At 47.9% G+C, this 19,096-nt stretch overlaps 1 protein-coding gene across 1 annotated transcript; it reads right to left on the bottom strand.

Moving 5' to 3' along the window:
* Window positions 1-2,620: 2,620 nt before the first annotated feature.
* LOC309559013 (E3 ubiquitin-protein ligase TRIM39-like) lies at window positions 2,621-4,192 on the bottom strand (the record flags this gene model as incomplete). Its single annotated transcript, XM_082262123.1, has 1 exon — window positions 2,621-4,192. The coding sequence occupies one exon, from the start codon at window positions 4,190-4,192 to the stop codon at window positions 2,621-2,623; it is 1,572 nt and encodes a 523-aa protein (XP_082118249.1).
* Window positions 4,193-19,096: the final 14,904 nt, after the last annotated feature.

Raw genomic sequence — 19,096 nt, 5'->3', positions numbered from 1 at the left:
GGAGTAATGCTGCCTATGACTCCAAGAACACCATCCTCACCATCAAACGTGGAGGTGGAAACATTATGCTTTGGGGGTGTTTTTCTACTAAAGGGGACAGGACAACTTCACCGCATCAAAGGGACAATGGACAGGGCCATTAACCGTCAAAGCTTGGGTGAGAGTATGCCTGATGAAGGAGCATGCATGCTCCGAGCGCGTGCATTCCCCTGCTCTAACCGCACGTGACGACATCGAGTGAGAAGGAAGCTCCGGAGATCCAGAAGTGCCGGAACCCACCGATACAGCCAGGGACCTGAAGCTGCACACTTACACGCCACTCCACAGAGCGGAGGAACACCATTACTTCTTGGTGCATCTCTACAATCCTCCTGTGAGTTACTATAACTGTGTGTACTAATAAATCGTTTTACCACACTCCGATGGCGCTACTCTCTTTCTCTATCCTATTGGGTGAGAACCTCCTTCCCTCAGTTAGGGCATTAAAAATGGGTCGTGGATGGGTATTCCAGTATGACAATGACCCAAAACACACGGCCAAGGCAAAAAAGGATTGGCTCAAGAAGAAGTACATTAAGTTCCTGGAGTGACCTATGCAGTTTCCAGACCTTAATCCAGAAGGAGAACATTCCTTCTATGAATATCAAGATATTGACATGGTACGCAAAAAAAAAAAGAAGTCATTTGAAATTAGTCAAGTCCATGAAAACACATTCAAATGGTTGAAGACATTTTATACTTTCTCATCTGAATGATCTGAAGAAATTCTACAGGTGTAAGGCCAGCTTTGGTTAGTAAGTTTAACCAATCATTTTTGTCATATTAATTTTGTATGGCCTTTGTATAGGGAGTGTGGCAAGGGGTGTGCCCTTTTCCTACATACATACACTAAAAGGTGTCCCTCTTTCTGGTCCTAGAAAGCTTGGAGATAGAAGAGCTAGCAGAAGGGAATATGAACATCTATCATTCTGATTGTTGTCAGGATCTCTTTAAAGAACCGTTTCATTTCTAATATAGCGATCATTTAATTGCACCAGCTGTTACTATATCCAAGATGATTTCACTCTCTTTATTAGTTTTATTGATGATAAATTGTACAAAAGAAAATTAATAAAATGTAAGCAGCGCTCTGCTAGTTAACATGAAGTTAGATTAGATTACTCTGCCATTGGTAGTGCTGCACCCACGCTGTGGGGTTATGCAACCTTACACTCAATTAGCGAGAAATTAAAATTAGAAAACAGTCCACCATGCGTGAGTATAGTTAGTCTCTATATGCATAACATCCACGGAGCAGTACTCAAGCGAAAATCCATGATGCCTGTCACCAACACCACCACAAGTGAGTCCCACTCCCCTTAAACACAGCACTCACCAGATGTAGGTAAGTAAAAAGCATATACTGATGGTATTACTTCTGTGATCTCTTCACGGGTGGATCGCCTACACTTCTGAGTATTATTACACACGCTGTCACAATTGCCAAAAAACAAACAGCTCCATAGTGTAATTCCGTTCAGGTAACTTTATTAGGCAGACCCTCCCCATTACAATGTTGTCTGACATGACGAAACGCATCAGAGCGGGATCATATGGCGACCAGAAGTGACGTCTGCTGGAGGCGGCGGGCATCGCCTCAGAGTTTGTAACAAAGTGGGGTGATATCAGGGGGTAAACTGACAACAATCTGATGGGATTTGAGCTTATTAATCCTCAATGCTTGCAAGTGAATTTTTAAAGGGGGGGGGGGTCTGCCTAATAATATTACCTGAACAGGATTATACTTTGGAGCTGTGCTTTGTTTTTTGGCAATTGTGACAGGGTGTATAATAATACCTGGCAGGGTAGACGATCCACCAGTGGAGAGATCACAAGAGTGATATCATCAGTATATGCTTTTTACTTACCTACATCTGGTGAGTGGGACTTACTCATGGTGGTGTTGGTGACAGGCATCACGGATTTTCATTTGAGTACTGCTCCATGGATGCCATGCATATAGAGACTCACTATACTCACGCATGGTGGACTGTTTACTAATTTAAACTGTGTGTAAGGTTGCATAACTCTATTAGCTTTTAGACGATCCCTGAAAACCCTCCTCTTCAGAGAAGCCTATCCTACCCACACCTAACAACCGTACTTCCGTTTTCTCCATCAGCTCATCCCCCACAGTTATTGCCTTCTGTTTCACTCGACCCTTCCTTCTAGATTGTAAGCTCTAATGAGCAGGGCCCTCAGATTCCTCCTTTATTGAATTGTACTGTAACTGTATAGTCTTCCCTCACATTGTAAAGTGCTGCGCAAACTGTTGGCCTTAATAAACCCGTTATAATAATAATAATAATAATAACCCCACAGCGTGGGTGCAGCACTACCAATGGCAGATTGATCTAATCTACTCAGTTAAAGAGGACTTTGTAGGAAACTTATGAGTATTTGATGTATGTATCACTTCGTGTTCACTAACGGGGGTAATACTTGCAACCAGTAAATCTACTCATAGCAGCAGCTAGATCCCTATTTTAATACTGTAGTACTTCCTGCACAAGAGCGCTCCTTAGACTGGTCTATATATTAGAGCAGCTGTGTTTTAGAAAAAAAAAAAATAGGTTGTAAATTATGGTTTTATAGAAATCACCGGACATACAAGCTTTACCCAGGCTCCCTTATTCACATATAAGGCAGCATGGAGGGGTTCGATAAAGGTGGCGGTGAAGGTGTGGAGGTGTCTGATAGGGTCACTCGGCTGGTAGAAGGACAGACGGCCACCTTCATAATCCAAATATATTCCCAATCTCTGCACAGGGGACTCCAGGTTCAACTCCTGTAACTGAGAGTCATGTTCACATGAATATTCATGTTCACGTATGCCAAAACTCCAGGACTTATTATTATTCCCAATACCAGACTCCTCTCCATATCTCTTTATACTGGGATAGCAAACACCCACATCCCATTCCCCACAGTCACCAATCTCTACTTCCCAGTAATGTCTCCCATGGGAAAAACTCTCCCTACTCATCACCTGATTGTATAACGCAAATCTCTGTGGTAATTTTGGTTTAATCATGCGTGTTTCAGTGTCGGATGCGGTTCTCAGGTCATCGGATAAAGCCACAAATGTATGGGCAGTTTTTTCATCAAGTAGCAGATCATTTGTATCCTGTGCATAGAAGCTGGTTTTTAATTGAATATTAATGATAAGATCAGTTATAGATCTGTGCAACACAAGGGAGATCATAAAATCATCCAGATCATGAACAGAAGATTCCTCCACATTCTGGTCCCCCGTGTCTGATTCCTGATTTTGAAGGACAGTTATTGGGTCGGTCACGTTACACAACTTCTCAATGTGACCAATTTGCCTGGACAGCTCATCCTTCTGTATCTCCAACTGTTTGATGAGATCAGTGACAGATTGTGAGACCTCCTCTACCTGCCTGGAGATCTCACTCAGGACTCTCTGTTCCTGGACCTCCAGCTGTCTCCTAATATCCTCAAACAGGGCACTGACTCTCATCTTTGAATCATAGGCTTTTTCTTGTGCTTTTCTCTCTTGGTCCTGTAGGTTCTGAATTTTCTGCTCAGTTGTCTTTTTCTTTATAGTCATCTTTTTTAGAACATCTCTCAGTTTCTCCTTCTTCTTATCCAAAGCCTCTTCTAGAAGTTCCACCTCATGTCCTTTATGTTTCCCCACCAGACAGCAGGACGCACACAGGCAGACGGCATCCTTTGAACAGAAATATTTGAGAAGTTCCTTGTGGATGGAGCATTTTATAATACTGAAGGATGAGGTGGGTTCCACCAACACATGGTCCACTGCCCTGTTGTGGGCTGTCAGGTGTTTATCACACATAGAAGTCTCACACTGCAGACAAGTCTTGACAGCTCCCACTGGAGATTCCACACAATACGTACAGAGGATCTCACTTTTCTCCTCCTTTTGTTGGGTAGATCTGAAGTTGTCCACAATGTTACACAGCTTCCTCCTCTTCTCCATCACTGGATGTTCTACATACTCCTCTCTGCACTCCGGACAGGAATAAGCTCCAGACCCCCGCTGTCTATCTAAAACAGTCACAATACATTCCCAGCAGAAGATGTGTCCACATCTCAGTGACACCGGCTCCGTATAAAGGTTCAGGCAGATGGAGCAGCTCAGCTCGTCTCCTAGAGCAGCAAACGCCATTCTGGGAATAAGGAAGAGGAAACCAAACTAATAATCTGTTTTCATAATGAAGCTTTACGAGTTAACCCCTACAGAGGACAGAAAGAATCAACAGAAAGTCATTTTTACCTATTGTCTGTTAATGAGGATTCTAAATAAATCCTAAAGACACCCAGAAATAAACATACAGAGGAAAAGATACTTTTCTATAACTCATGCCTCGTACACACGCAACGATTATCGGCCGACCGATCGTCCGACTTTTGTCCAGAGTGGTGTTTTGTTGGTTGGAATGTGCCTAGACTGCACACGAATTTTCTCGGCCAACAAAAATCTACTTCAGAAGTGATGTCATGTGCTGGTTTACTTTCCGTGTGTTTTTTCTTCTCTGAGCATGCCCAGTCTTGCTCATCAGATTTTTGTCTGCCGAAATCTGTACTGACTGACGGAAAATCAGCCGTTGTGTTGACGGCCAACAAAAATTTCATAGCCTGCACACCAGATTTTTTTCGGCCGAAAAGTGAGAGTCGGTTGTCGGAAGCATCATACTAACAAGCCGAAAATAGGCCGATCGGACGTTGGCTGAAAATTCCTGGCCAATAATCGATGCGTGTGTACGAGGCATCATTCTTAGTTTTCAATAGTGTAGATGAGAAATATTTTTCCATGTGATTAAAAAAAAAAAAAAAAAAAAAAACTTTAGGCTGGGTGTAATGCTCCATGGGATGTGCAGCCTTTGATTACCAGATAACAGCCATGTTTCGGCTCTTACTGCACATCAGCAATGCTATCACCCTCCACAGACATAGTTTTTCGGTTTTTACCAACCTTTATCTCCAACACACCAGACCTGTCTGCTCCCAAGGATGCAGAGCTCAGACTCGGTGCAGGCGAGTCTAAATTGGCTGAAAGGGAGAGGAGGAAAACCTGGAGTGGACGGAGGATCAGAGGTCTGGAAAGGTGGCAGAGCCAGGAGATGTGTAAATCCTGAAAAGGGGTTTTCCAGGATCCCTGCCAGACCCTCTGCTACAAGACCAAATAATGGAGGAGATTCATTCTCTGACACAAACTAGATAGAATGGTATTCATTCCAACAGTGGATCCCTTCCCAGATCACAAAGCTTTAAAGTGGAAGTAAACTTCCATGTATGATGTTTATCTATATAGGTAAGCCTATAATAAAGGGTTACCTATAGGTACTGTAAATATCTCCTAAATGTGCATCGTTGGGAAGAAATTTTCTTTGGATGCAGCCGGTGACGTCACCAGCGCATGCACTCTGAAGGAACAGCATACCTGTGCCGTTCCTTCATTGCCATGCCATAAACAGCGACTTCCGCATGCATGCGCACGAGTGATACACCGGCTCGGCCACTCACATAGCCAACACCTGCAAACCCGGAGAGAAGACCAGGTGAAGATGGGAGCGCCTACGGCGGTGACAGCGCGCTGCTGGAGGGCTTAGCTTGCAGGTAAGTCTGTCATGAGCTAATATGCGATGCATACTAGCACCAGTGGTGTATTTGTGCTGTTTGTTTTGTGCTGCCCTAGGCAAGACTAAAACTGGGCGCCCCCCCCATCCTATGTAAATTTGCCCCACTCCCTTTTTAATGGATGTGACTCCCTTAAAAATTGAAGGACTAAAAGTCCCAGCATGAACCCCTGAGATCTCACGAGAGGGGGGGTGGGAGAGAGGGGGGATGAGAGAGAGGAGGGGATGAGAGAGAGAGGGGAGATAAGAGAGGGAGGGGGGTGAGAGAGATGAGAGAAAGAGGGGGATGAGAGAGAGAGAGGGGGTTAAGAGAGAGAGGGGGAGGGGGAGAGAGAGAGAGGGACGGTTGAGAGAGAGAGAGAGGGGGGTGAGAGAGAGAGGGTGAGAGAGGGGGGGGGGGGTGAGAGAGAGAGAGAGAGGGGGGATGAGAGAGGCGGCTCTAGCAACCAGGAGCCAATAGAGTCTCAGATGGAGGGGGGTGGCTTTTTTTTGCTGCCCCCTGCAAAGTGCCGCCCTAGGCCTGGGCCTTGTTGGCCTAGGCCAAAATACAGCTCTGACTAGCACATTATGACAAACTGTCCGGGCCCATTTTTTATTTATTTTTTTTTATTCAGTTTACTACCGCCTTAACACAAGGATAAGGATCTTTATTTTTGGTATGGATATTTTGTATACTTATATTGATCCAGTCATAGGCATGCGCAGGGGTGTGCCAGGTGTGCCTGGGCACACCACCCTAATCATTATGCGTGTTGCTGATTCCCCCTACTGCCTGAGCTCCCCCTCCCCCTTTTTGCCTCCCCCGCCCGCCTGCCTAGCAGTGCTGCTGGCTTCCCTCCTCTCCTAATATCATTGTGTTCCTATTAGTGTTACAGTAGATAAAATGTATAACAAATGTACTCATAGACATGTGCAGGGGGTGTGCCAGGTGTGCCTGGGCACACCCTAATCACTATGCGTGGCGCAGATTCCCCCAACTACCTGAGCCCCCCCACCTAGCAGTGCTGCTGGCTTCTCTCCTCTTCTATCTTAATTGTGTTCCTATTAAATGTTACAGTACATAAAAAGTATAACGGATATACTCATAGACGTGTGCAGGGGGTGTGCCAGGTGTGCCTGGGCACATCCTAATCACTATGTGTGGTGCCTGAGCTCCCCCCCCCACCACCCTGCCTAGCAGTGCTACTGGCTTCCCTCCTCTCATTATATCTGTGTTCCTATTAGTGTTACAGTAGATAAAAAGTATAACGGATATACTCAGATGTGTGCATGGGGTGTGCCTGGGCACACCCTAAACACAATGTGTGGTGCCGATTCCCCCTACAGCCTGAGCTCCCCCCCTTTTTGGTCCCCCAGCTCCCCAGGTGTGTCTGGGCAAACCCTAATCACCACATGCGGTGAGGATTCCCCCTACTGCCCAGGCTTCCTGCTTGCCAGAATATTGTGCCTTCACCAGCCAATATCTTGCTTGTCTCTCCTGCTGCCATCCGTATCTTCGCTATCATCCGTTATCGACTTTTGGCTTGTTTCTGCTTAATCCCAGCCTGCAACTACTCATTACCGACCTTAGGCTACTCCTTGACTACGCTTCTGCTTGATCCCTATCTGCTATATCAGCTACTGGACCCTGGCTTGCTCACCTCCTGGCGGGGCGATCCTGAGGACTGTGATCTGGTGCTAAAACATAGCAAAATCCATCTCCACAATCAGGAGCTCTGGTGGACACTTTCCACACCTCAGATGAGCCTTCATCATCTGCAAAGGTGATCTACCCGTGTTCCTATCCTGCTGGTTCCCGTGTGAGCTTCCTCTGCTATAGCTTCTGGCCTCCGGGCCGGACTCCAGACCGAGACAGCAGGATGACACGAACTACCCCATATGGACACTGCATTTAACCACTTTCAGACCGGGCCATAGCCGAAAGATGGCTACAGCGCGGTCGAGTTATTCTGCGGGGGCGTACAATGACGTCCTCCCAGAATCGCGCACACGGGAGTGTCCGTGCTCGCCGAGTCCCGGGGACCGGGCCCATCAAGGATCGTGGTAAAGGGCCAATGGGAGGGGCCCTTTACCACGTGATCATTCCGTCCAATGAAGGAGCGATCACTTGACAACAAACCGTTGCATGTCCGGTTCATTTCTCTCCTCGCACACTGTACATAACAATCGGTACAGCGAGCGAGGAGAGGAGAGAAACTGCAGCTGCACGCCTCCTCTGCCTCATCCATTTCTCATCCGTGCATCTCCCATGCCTCATCCGTGCCCACCCATGCCACATTTGTGCCCACCCATGCCACATCAGTGCTCATCCATGCCACATCCCTGCTCATAAATGACACGTCAGAGCTCATCCATGCCACGTCAGTGCTCATCCATGCCACGTCAGTGCTCATCCGTGTCAAATCAATGCCACGTCAGTGCTCATCCGTGCCACATCCATGCCACGTCAGTGCTCATCCGTGCCACATCCATGCCACGTCAATGCCAAATCTGTGTCATATCAGTGCTCATCTGTGCCACATCCATGCCACATCAGTGCTCATCTGTGCCATATCAGTTCTCATCCATGCCACATCAGTGCTCATCTGTGCCTCATCCATGCCACATCAGTGCTCATCTGTGCCTCATCCATGCCACATCAGTGCTCATCCGTGCCACATCCATGCCACGTCAGTGCTCATCCATGCCACATGAGTGCTCATCAGTGCCACGTCAGTGCTCATCAGTGCCACATCAATGCCACATCAGTGCTCATCCGTGCTGCATCCATGCCACCTCAGTGCTCATCCATGCCATGTCAGTGCTCATCCGTGCCACATCAGTGCTCATCAGTGCCACATCCATGCCACGTCAGTGCTCATTAGTGCCACATCCGTGCCACTACAGTGCTTAACAGTGCCCTACAGTGCCTCACAAAATTGTAATGGGAAGTCAGGAAATGACGGTGCTCCCTGAATGTTGGGCCTCTGTATGTGGCCAGGCTGTGGAAAAGTGTCACACATGTGGTATCGCAATACTCAGGAGGAGTGGCAGAATGTATTTTGGGGTGCGTTTCGATTTTCTTTCTACGTTTTCCAAAAACTTGTGGAAAAAAATGACATGTTCAAAAGACACATTATGCCTCCTAGATTATGTGCTGAGGTGTTTTCTTTCCAAAATGGGGTCATTTTGTGGGCGTTTCCATTGTCTTGGCGCTCCAGGGCCGTCAAAATTGTGATAGGTTGTCAGGAAATTATATGTGTAATTTTTGCATCTAGAACACCTGATGGTGCTCCTTGGATGTTGGGCCTCTGTATGTGGTCAGGCTGTGGAAAAGTCTCACACATGTGGTATCGCCATAGGCAGGAGTAGCAGAATGTATTTTGGGGTGTAGTTGCAAGTATGCCTATACAGTGTGTGAGAAATAACCTAGTAATATGACCATTTTGTGAAAAATAAAAAACAATTTAAAAAAATCTTAATTTTGCAAAGAATTGTGGGAAAAAATTACAACTTCAAAAAACTCACCATGCCTCTTACTAAATACATTGGAATGTCTACTTTCCAAAAATGGGTCATTTGGGGGATATTTGTACTTTACTGGCTTGTTAGGGTCTCAAGAAATGAGATAGGCCGTCAGTACATCAGGTGTGATCAGTTTTCAATGATTGGCACCATAGCTTGTAGACTCTATAACCTTCACAAAGACCAAAAAATGTATACTTATTTGGGTTATTTTTACTAAAGATTGGTCTGTTTAGCAAGGGGGTTTAAGTGCCCAGTGGGTAAGTGGTTAAAGTGGAAGTAAACCCATCCATGTAACAGTTTCAAAAAACAGCACGTGCCGGAAATGTAACACTCCCATTGGTTGTGCTCTCAACCAAACGGTCAAAGTATCTAATGGCTGATGTCATAACCAATCACATGTGCAGCACCATGGCAGTTATAGATTAAACAGAGGCCAAGATGGCCACTTCCTTGGCTGAAATGATAGGAGGGTTTAGTTCCACTTTAAGACAATGAATCGCATAAACAGATGTTAATACAAATAGTGATGACCCATGGACAAGGCCCCTTCATTTTGGACTGCCCCATCAGACAAGGGATTGAGTCACGGCTGGTTGTAGGAACAATGTATTTTAAGAAGGTCATTTATATTGAGAGCTTGACTGTTAAATTGCTTTCCTGATGAAGCGGGACTTTGTACCCGTCAAACCCAACTGCGTCGGAAGTTGTAGCAAGCTACTCATCAACTGATCCAATCAGGATTGATGAAACATTCTCCTACATTGTGGAATGCAATTGTAATTTAGCATATGAAAATATATATGTTCTGTCGTGTCTAGTGATTTTAAATGTGTATAAATAAAAATCTTTTGTTACATTTTATCAATTGATACCGGTAAAGTCCTTAACCAGTTGCCGACCGCTTACCGCATATAAACTGCGGCAGTGTGTCTCTCCCAGGCAAACAGACTGTCGGTCGTGCGCCTGCAGCTAGGGGGCGAGAGTGCGCTGCAGGCAGAGACCTGGAAGCTAGCAGCTAGAGTAGCGGGAACTACTACAGTGATTTCCAGCTTCCACAAATATGGTACATGCATGGACCAATATACATACAGTATCCCACAAAAGTGAGTACACCCCTCACATTTTTGTAAATATTTTATTATATCTTTTCATGTGACAACACTGAAGAAATTACACTTTGCTACAATGTAAAGTAGTGAGTGTACAGCTTGTATAACAGTGTAAATTTGCTGTCCCCTCAAAATAACTCAACACACAGCCATTAATGTCTAAACCACTGGCAACAAAAGTGAGAACACCCCTAAGTGAAAATGTCCAAATTGGGCCTAATTAGCCATTTTCCCCTCCCCGGTGTCATGTGACTCGTTAGTGCTACAAGGTCTCAGGTGTGAATGGGGAGCAGGTGTGTTATATTTGGTGTTATCGCTCTCACTCTCTCATACTGGTCACTGGAAGTTCAACATGGCACCTCTTGGCAAAGAACTCTCTGAGGATCTGAAAAAAAGAATTGTTGCTCTACATAAAGATGGCCTAGGCTATAAGAAGATTGCCAAGACCCTGAAACTGAGCTGCAGCAAGGTGGCCAAGACCATACAGCGGTTTAACAGGACAGGTTCCACTCAGAACAGGCCTCGCCATGGTCGACCAAAAAAGTTGAGTGCACGTGCTCAGCGTCATATCCAAAGGTTGTCTTTGGGAAATAGACGTATGAGTGCTGCCAGCATTGCTGCAGAGGTTGAAGGGGTGGGGAGGGTCAGCCTGTCAGTGCTCAGACCATACGCCGCACACTGCATCTTGCAATTGCTCTGAATGGCTGTCGTCCCTTTGCTTTTTGTAGTGTAGCACTACTCCCTTGGGAGCTGTTGATTATGGATTCCCCTGGGTTACCATTAGCAACTGTAGAGCAATCTGGCATTTTTCCAAGTGTTTTACCTGAGACAAGGATCAGTCCAGTTTCTTTGGTTTTTATGTTTTATTAGGAACTTGGATAGGAGAAGGGATGAGTGGGATATTCCAACTGACTGGAACTATGCACAATAAGCAGGGACGACTTGAAAAATGCTGTGTAACGCTGAGTAACGCTGTGTTGAGCTAGTCACAGCTAGGCCGCTGCTTCACTTTGCCCTTGGCTGTGAAAAGAGTTATTTAAGCTTCCTGAGGTGACTCTGTCCTAAGGCAAGCTATTCTTTGAGGTAAACTGTACTGCTGAACAACTTCAGGGCCCTTCCTGGCACCCCCTTTGTACTATTCTTCAGGGCTTGACAACTTGGCACCCCCTTTACTATAACACTCTGGGTGAGCTGGCTCCTTGATCCCCCTGACTTCTCTGGAGTGGTCACCTCTCTTAGGCAGGCCCCTTAGTACTCAGGATACTGTTTTTCTCTGCCCAACAGCTCCACTGGTCAGCACACTGGATCCTCTGCAGCACAGCTCCACACCTGGTCGCTAGGCCGACCACCTGGACCACCTTCCTCACACCTGCAGGAGGAGAGACAGCCGTCCACCTCCTCCTGGGACTTTGCTCCCACCAAAAGATACCCTGTCACATGCCCCCTCAGGATTTATTCCCAATCCCAGGATGCACTGCAGCAATGCCTGCCCACTGGGACAGTGATAAACCCTGGTGTGCTATTAGTTAGGTTTCCTCCACTATCCAACAAACTCCCTTATTGGATACAGTGGGGAGACTCCCCAGATCCAACAAGTCACACCTGGGAACATGTGACAGACTAAACTAACCGATCAAGAAAAGAAAGCAAGGGCGCCAGGTTACAAGGGATAAGTGAACAGAAATTACTTTATTGTAGCAACTTACATGTATGAAATCCAGCATCAGCCTGCGTGGTGTCCAGGAAGGATTCTTGCAGCGAAGTCAGGTGGTATATGGTCAACTGGGGACCCCGGCGGTGGTCCTATGCTGTGTTAAAGAACTGTCCGAGCCCTGGGCTATGGCTGAGCGTAGCAGAGGCTCCCTGGATGGGCAGCCTCGCTAATGCCCATGGCCGGAAGTGACGTAATAGCACACTGCCGGTTCCTCCACGGAATCCAACAGGGGTCAAAGCGGCAGAGCAAGTAGTGGAGGGCGGGCCGCAACGTCACTTCGGAGGTCCTCCTCCTTCATCAGGCAGGCCCGCCCCTCCATCAGTAAATATTTATATGGGGCCATAACCTATGACCTAATTGGGGAAAGAAACATTCAATTTAGAACGGCATAAAATAGAAAAAACAGAAAGGCAGGGAAAAGTTAAAGTGGAGTTCCACCCATTTTTAATAAATTGGATTACATAGATGTATGTAATCCCCTTTAAAATGACTTTTACCAATGGAAACTTTTTTTTTTTTGCTAGTAAATACCTTATTTTCTGGTTTATTCGTCCTCTCCTCACTTCCGGGTCCGGTCGGCGATTACGTCATTCGGCGATTCGCAGGGTGTGCTGGGATGTATCTCAGGGCATGAAATCTTGCATTATTACACAGGAGATGAGCTGTACTGCGTGCTCTGCCCCGCCTCCTCTCAGTGAGCTGTACTGTATGTATTGTATTGAGGCCGTGCTCTGCCCCGCCTCCTCTCAGTGAGCGGGGACTGAAAGCATTATATCCTCACTGAGCTCACTGAGAGGAGGCGGGGCGGAGGCGGCCGGGCAGAGCACGCAGTACAGCTCAGAGAGATTTCATGCCCTGAGATACATCCCAGCACCCCCTGCGAATCGCCGAATGACGTAATCGCCGACCAGACCCGGAAGTGAGGAGAGGATGAATAAAGCAGAAAAACTGAATTTTTGTAAAATCTTACCGTAAAATTCCTTTCTCTGAGTCCTCCGACAGTCGCCGCCACTTCATAATCTTCACTAATGGGGTAATTGACCTTTGCTCCGCAGGAGTAGCTAGGCAACAAGATTTGTTAATATCAAAGCTTTTAGCATATCACACCCCTAGGGGGTGGTCCCCTCAGTCAATACCTCCCTGCTTCCTGCATTCTCAACTCAGTTTCAGTAGCATAGCAGTAGAGTACATAAACAAACCCCAAAAGAGGGGCGGGGGCGGCGACTGTCGGAGGACTCAGAGAAAGGAATTTCACGGTAAGATTTTACAAAAATTCAGTTTTCTCTTACGTCCTCCGACAGTCGCCGCCACTTCATAATCTTCACTAATGGGGACGTCCCAGAGCAGTGTAGACATGAGGGGTGGGAAAAACGCAGCCGCGCCTAAAGCAACGCAGTACCCACATCAGAAAAAAAGAACCTTACCAAAGTAAGAGAACCAACTGGGCAACAGGAAAAACGTGCTCAACAGGAGCAACAACCCAGGAAGAACAAGTAACCTAGGGGTTAATACACCCCAACAGCCAAGGACCCAAACAAGGGACCCTAAGGCACTGCCGCACTAAGAACTGTACGGCCAAAGGAAGCATCTGCCGATGCCTGAACATCCACCTTGTAAAATTTTGAGAAGGTGTGAACGGACGACCAAGTCGCCGCCTTACACACCTGGGCCACAGAAGCCTGATGACGATAAGCCCAAGACGTACTCAGAGACCTGGTAGAGTGCGCCTTCACAGGGAAAGGAGGAGCCTTCCCCTTCAAAGCATAGGCTTGCACAATGGTCTGTCTGATCCATTTGGCGATGGTCGCAGCAGACGCCGCCATGCCCTTCCGATGTCCCTCTGGAAGGACAAATAGAGAATCCGACTTGCGAAAGGATTTAGTCGACGACAGGTAAATTCTGATCACCCGAACCACATCCAAGGAATGCAAAGCCACCTCCTTTGGATGCTTAGGCTTCGCGCAAAGCGAAGGTAAGACAATGTCCTCATTGAGGTGAAATTCCGAGATCCTCTTCGGAAGAAAAGAAGGGTTAGGTCGTAAGACCACCTTATCCAAGTGAATCACCAAGTAGGGAGAGCTGCAGGACAAGGCCGCCAGCTCCGATACCCTGCGAGCCGAAGTGACCGCCACCAAAAAGGCAACCTTCTTGGACAACAGAGACAACGAGAACTCCCTGATCTTCTCAAAGGGAGCATGCTGCAACACGGACAGAACAAGGTTCAAGTCCCATGGAGGTAAAGGGTCCCTCCGAGAAGGGGCCAAGTGTCGCACCCCTTGAACAAAGGTGCTAACCAAAGAATTAGACGCCACAGGGCGTTGAAAGAGAACGGCCAGCGCAGAAATCGGACCCTTAATCGTGGCCAACGCCAAACGCTGGTCCACGCCCGTTTGAAGGAAAGCCAACACTCTCGATACCAAGTATGAGCGAGGGGAATACCCCCTGGACTCACACCAGGCAAAATACGCCTTCCAAGTACGGTAGTAAATCTTGCCCGAAGAGGCTTTTCAAGCCTTAATCAAAGTGGGAAAGACCTCAGGGGAGAGACCCCTATCCTTCAGGACCTGGCTTTCAACAGCCAGGCCGTTAAAGCAGGATGGAATATCGGTCCTTGAGACAGGAGATCTTCTCGAAGAGGCAGACGCCATGGAGCGTCGACCGCCAGATTCACGAGGTCTGCGTACCAAGACCGGCGAGGCCAGTCTGGCGCCACCAGAACCACCGTGTGCGGTTCCGAGGCCAACCTGCGAAGGAGCCTGGACAGCAGCTGAATCAGTGGAAAGGCATACATCAGACGATACTGATGCCATGGCGCCACTAACGCGTCTGAGGCGTCTGCCCGAGGATCGCGCGTCCTTGCCACGAACCTTTCCACCTTGTTGTTTAGATGAGACGCGAACAGGTCCACATCTGGAGAACCACACTTCGCGCACAACATCTGAAAGACATCCGGGTGAAGGGACCATTCCCCCTGGTCCAGGGTCTGGCGGCTCAGATAATCCGCCTGCCAGTTTTCCACCCCCGGAATGTGAACTGCAGATATCGCCGGGACGTGCATCTCGGCCCAAGACAGAATGTTGGCTACTTCCCGAGCCGCTCGGGCACTCCTGGTGCCCCCTTGGTGGTTGATGTAGGCCACCGCTGTGGCATTGTCCGTCTGCACCTGAACCGGACGGCCCTGAAGCCTGTCCGTCCAACGTAGAAGGCAGAGATTTATCGCTCGCAATTCCAGAATGTTGATCGGAAGGGAGGATTCCTCCTCCGACCAAGTTCCCTGGGCGGACAGAACGCCCAGAACACCACCCCAGCCCGACAGGCTGGCATCCGTGGTGATTACCGTCCACGACAAAGGACGAAAGGACTTGCCCCCCGACACCGCTGGGGACTGGAGCCACCATAAAAGACCCCTTCGGGTGAGGCGGATCAATGAAATCCGCAGATCCAGAGATTGCGGACGCCCGTCCCACTTGGCCAGGATCTCCGCCTGAAGATCCCGCGTGTGAAACTGGGCGAAGGGAATCGCCTCGAAAGCCGAGACCATCAATCCCAGACACCTCATACACGTCCGGAGGGACGAGCACTGATTGTCCCTGAGGGACCTGACTTAGTTCTGAAGTGTCCGAAGCTTGTCTTCCGGCAGGAAGACCTTCGCTTGAACAGAGTCCAGGATCATCCCCAGGTAGGGGAGACGAGCCGACGGACACAGCGTTGACTTTGGAAAATTTATCGTCCAACCGAACTCCTGCAGAGTCAGCACCGTGATGGACAGGTCGTTCACCAGGCCCTGACTGGTCGCAGACCGAATCAAGATATCGTCCAGATACCCCAGGACAGAGATGCCCTGGGCTCTCAATAAAGCCAGGACCGGCGCAAGCACCTTGGTGAAAACCCACGGAGCCGAAGCGAGACCAAAGGGTAACGCCACGAATTGGTAATGATCCTCCGCAATGGCGAATCGAAGGTACCTCTGGTGACCCTCGAAAATGGGGATGTGAAGGTACGCATCCTTCAAGTCGATGGAGGCCATGAATTCCCCCGGAACCAGGGCAGCCACCACCGAGCGCAGGGATTCCATGCGGAACTTGCGAACCCGCACAAAGCGGTTCAGAGCTTTTAAGTCCAAAATCGGACGTACCTTGCCCTCCTTTCTGGGCACAGTGAACAGATTGGAATAGAACCCCCGAAATCTGTCCCGATGAGGTACCGGAACCACCACTCCCGGGCCCCGCAGGTCCCGCACCGCCAGGTGCAGATCCTGCAAGCGCTCCGGAGACAGCTGAAGATTTGAGGGAAAAAATCTGCCCGCCGGCCGAGAGAGAAACTCGATCTTGTATCCAGATCGAACGATTTCCTGAACCCACCTGTCCCGAATGCGGGCCAACCAAGGTTGAAGAAAACCGAGCAAACGTCCCCCCACCCCGGAACGAGGCCGAATTGGCATGGGCAGCGGACTCGGACTGTCCGGACTTCTGCTTACCTGCCCACGGCTTCTTCTGGGAGCCTTGGCCCTTGAAGGGCTTGCCCTTATATTGCGACCGAAAGGACCCCTGAGAAGGCCTAAACGAGGTATTCTTCTTACCGCGAACAAACTTATTCTTGTGAGTTTGGGGTAAGAGAGTGCTCTTACCCCCGGAAATTCCCTTTATCAGAGTATCCAAAGACTGGCCAAAAAGGCAAAATCCCGCGTAGGGCAAATTAGCTAAAGTCTTGCGAGATGATTGGTCAACCGACCAACATTTCAGCCATATCAGGCGACGGTTCAATACCGCCACACTTGAGAGGCGTGCAGCCAAAGGGACTAAATCCAAGTCCGCATCGCACAAATACATGACACCCTGATGAATTTGATCTACCATAGCCAATGTTGTCGGTGGAGCAGAGTCAGCCACCAGGGTGTGCCTGAGCACCTGTGCCCAATCCACAATAGCCTGGGCTGCCAAAATGGAAGCAAAAATAGGCTTCAGCATAGAACCAGCAACCGTATAAGCATGACGGGCAAGAGACTCCAATCTCCTGTCCGTAGGGTCCCGGAACACCGGGGTATCCTCAGCAGGGATTGCAGTGGATTTGTTCAAAACTGCCACCGCGTGATCAACCTGAGGCGGCACACACCGGTAGGGTGTTAGCGGTAGGGTGTTCGGAGCTCCTATACCCAGGGTGGGTACGGGGAAAAATCAAGAGAGCAGCCTAAAAACATCAAAATTACGAGGCTTATATACCAATGCCAGAAGCCTGGCCAACAAGATGGGAGAGCTGGAGCTGCTGATGTTTGAGGAGGACTTAGATTTTGTGGGGATAACTGAGACTTGGTTTGACAGCTCTCATGACTGGATGGCGACCATTCAGGGGTATTCCCTTTATCGCAGAGATAGAGAGGGTAAAAAAGGGGGAGGGGTAGGTTTGTATATTAAGAACAGTATACAGGTAAATATGAGGGATGATATTAATAATGGAGCTATGGACGAAGCAGAATCCCTATGGGTAGAGCTTCAAAGGGAAGGCACGGTGGGGAAGGTAATATTGGGCGTATGCTATAGGCCCCCCAACCAGAGGGAGGAGGGTGAGGCGGACCTCATGTTACAGATAGGATTGGCAGCAAGGATGGGAAATGTCATTATAATGGGGGACTTTAATTATCCTGATATAGACTGGGCAGAAGGAACCGCGCATTCAGCCAAGGCTCGACAGTTCCTAAATGTTTTGCAGGACAATTTCATGGGTCAGATGGTGAATGCACCGACAAGAAACAATGCGGTACTTGACCTACTGATTACCAACAATACAGACGTGCTCACGGATATAGAAATACGGGACAACTTAGGGAACAGTGACCATAGGTCAATTGGTTTCAGTATTAATTACAGTAATAGGAAACACAAGGGTAATATAAGGACACTGAATTTCAAAAGAGCCAATTTCCCTAAACTGCGCTCGCTGCTAGAAAATATCAAATGGGATAGAACCCTGGGAACAAAGAACACGGAGGAAAAATGGGAGTGCTTCAAGAGCATACTTAACAAGGGGGTGGGCCAGTGCATTCCACAGGGAAATAAATTTAAAAGAGCAAAACTAAACCCTGGGTGGCTAAACTCCAACATAAAAATGTATATTAGAGCTAAAGAAAAGGCCTTCAAAAAATACAAGACTGAGGGGTCATTGGCAGCATTTAAGCACTACAAAGAGTGTAATAAGAAATGTAAAGATGAAATCAGGGCGGCTAAAATAGAACACGAGAGACATATAGCGGAGGAGAGTAAAAAGAACCCCAAGAAGTTCTTTAAGTATATAAACAGTAAGAAAGCGAGGCCAGAACACATTGGCCCCATAAAAGATGATAAAGGAAAAATGGCCACTGAGGACAGAGAAAAGGCGGAAGTGTTAAATAATTTCTTTTCTTCAGTCTTCACAAAGGAATCGGGGGGCTACACTAACCCAGCTTGTAAGGCCGAACTAAATAATACACCTCAGGAAGTGCCGCCATGGCTAACAGAGGATAGACTTAGAGCTAAACTAGAGAAACTTAACATAAATAAATCCCCGGGACCGGATGGCTTGCACCCAAGGGTTCTTAATGAGCTCAGCCAGGTGATTGCCAGACCATTATTCTTGATCTTTAAGGATAGTTTACAGACAGGTATGGTGCCAGCTGATTGGAAAAAAGCCAACGTGGTACCAATATTTAAAAAGGGGCCGAGATATATCCCGGGTAACTATAGGCCGGTCAGCCTAACATCAGTAGTCTGCAAAATTTTGGAGGGGATGATAAGGGACCACATACAAGACTTTAGTAATGAAAACGGTATTATTAGTAGTAATCAGCATGGATTCATGAAAAATCGTTCGTGCCAAACCAATCTATTAACCTTCTACGATGAAGTGAGCTGCCACTTAGATAAAGGTAAGCCTGTGGATGTGGTGTATCTGGACTTTGCAAAGGCCTTTGACACCGTTCCCCACAAACGCTTACTGTACAAACTAAGGAAGGTAGGTATGGATCATAAGGTGAGTACCTGGATAGAGAACTGGCTCCAGGGGAGAGTCCAGAGGGTGGTGATTAATGGGGAGTACTCTGATTGGGCGGGTGTGGAAAGTGGGGTCCCCCA

This window comes from Pelophylax lessonae (assembly GCF_965119305.1).
Source record: "Pelophylax lessonae genome assembly, chromosome: 6".
NCBI lineage: Eukaryota > Metazoa > Chordata > Amphibia > Anura > Ranidae > Pelophylax > Pelophylax lessonae.
This window is presented reverse-complemented; position numbering and strand designations above follow the sequence as displayed.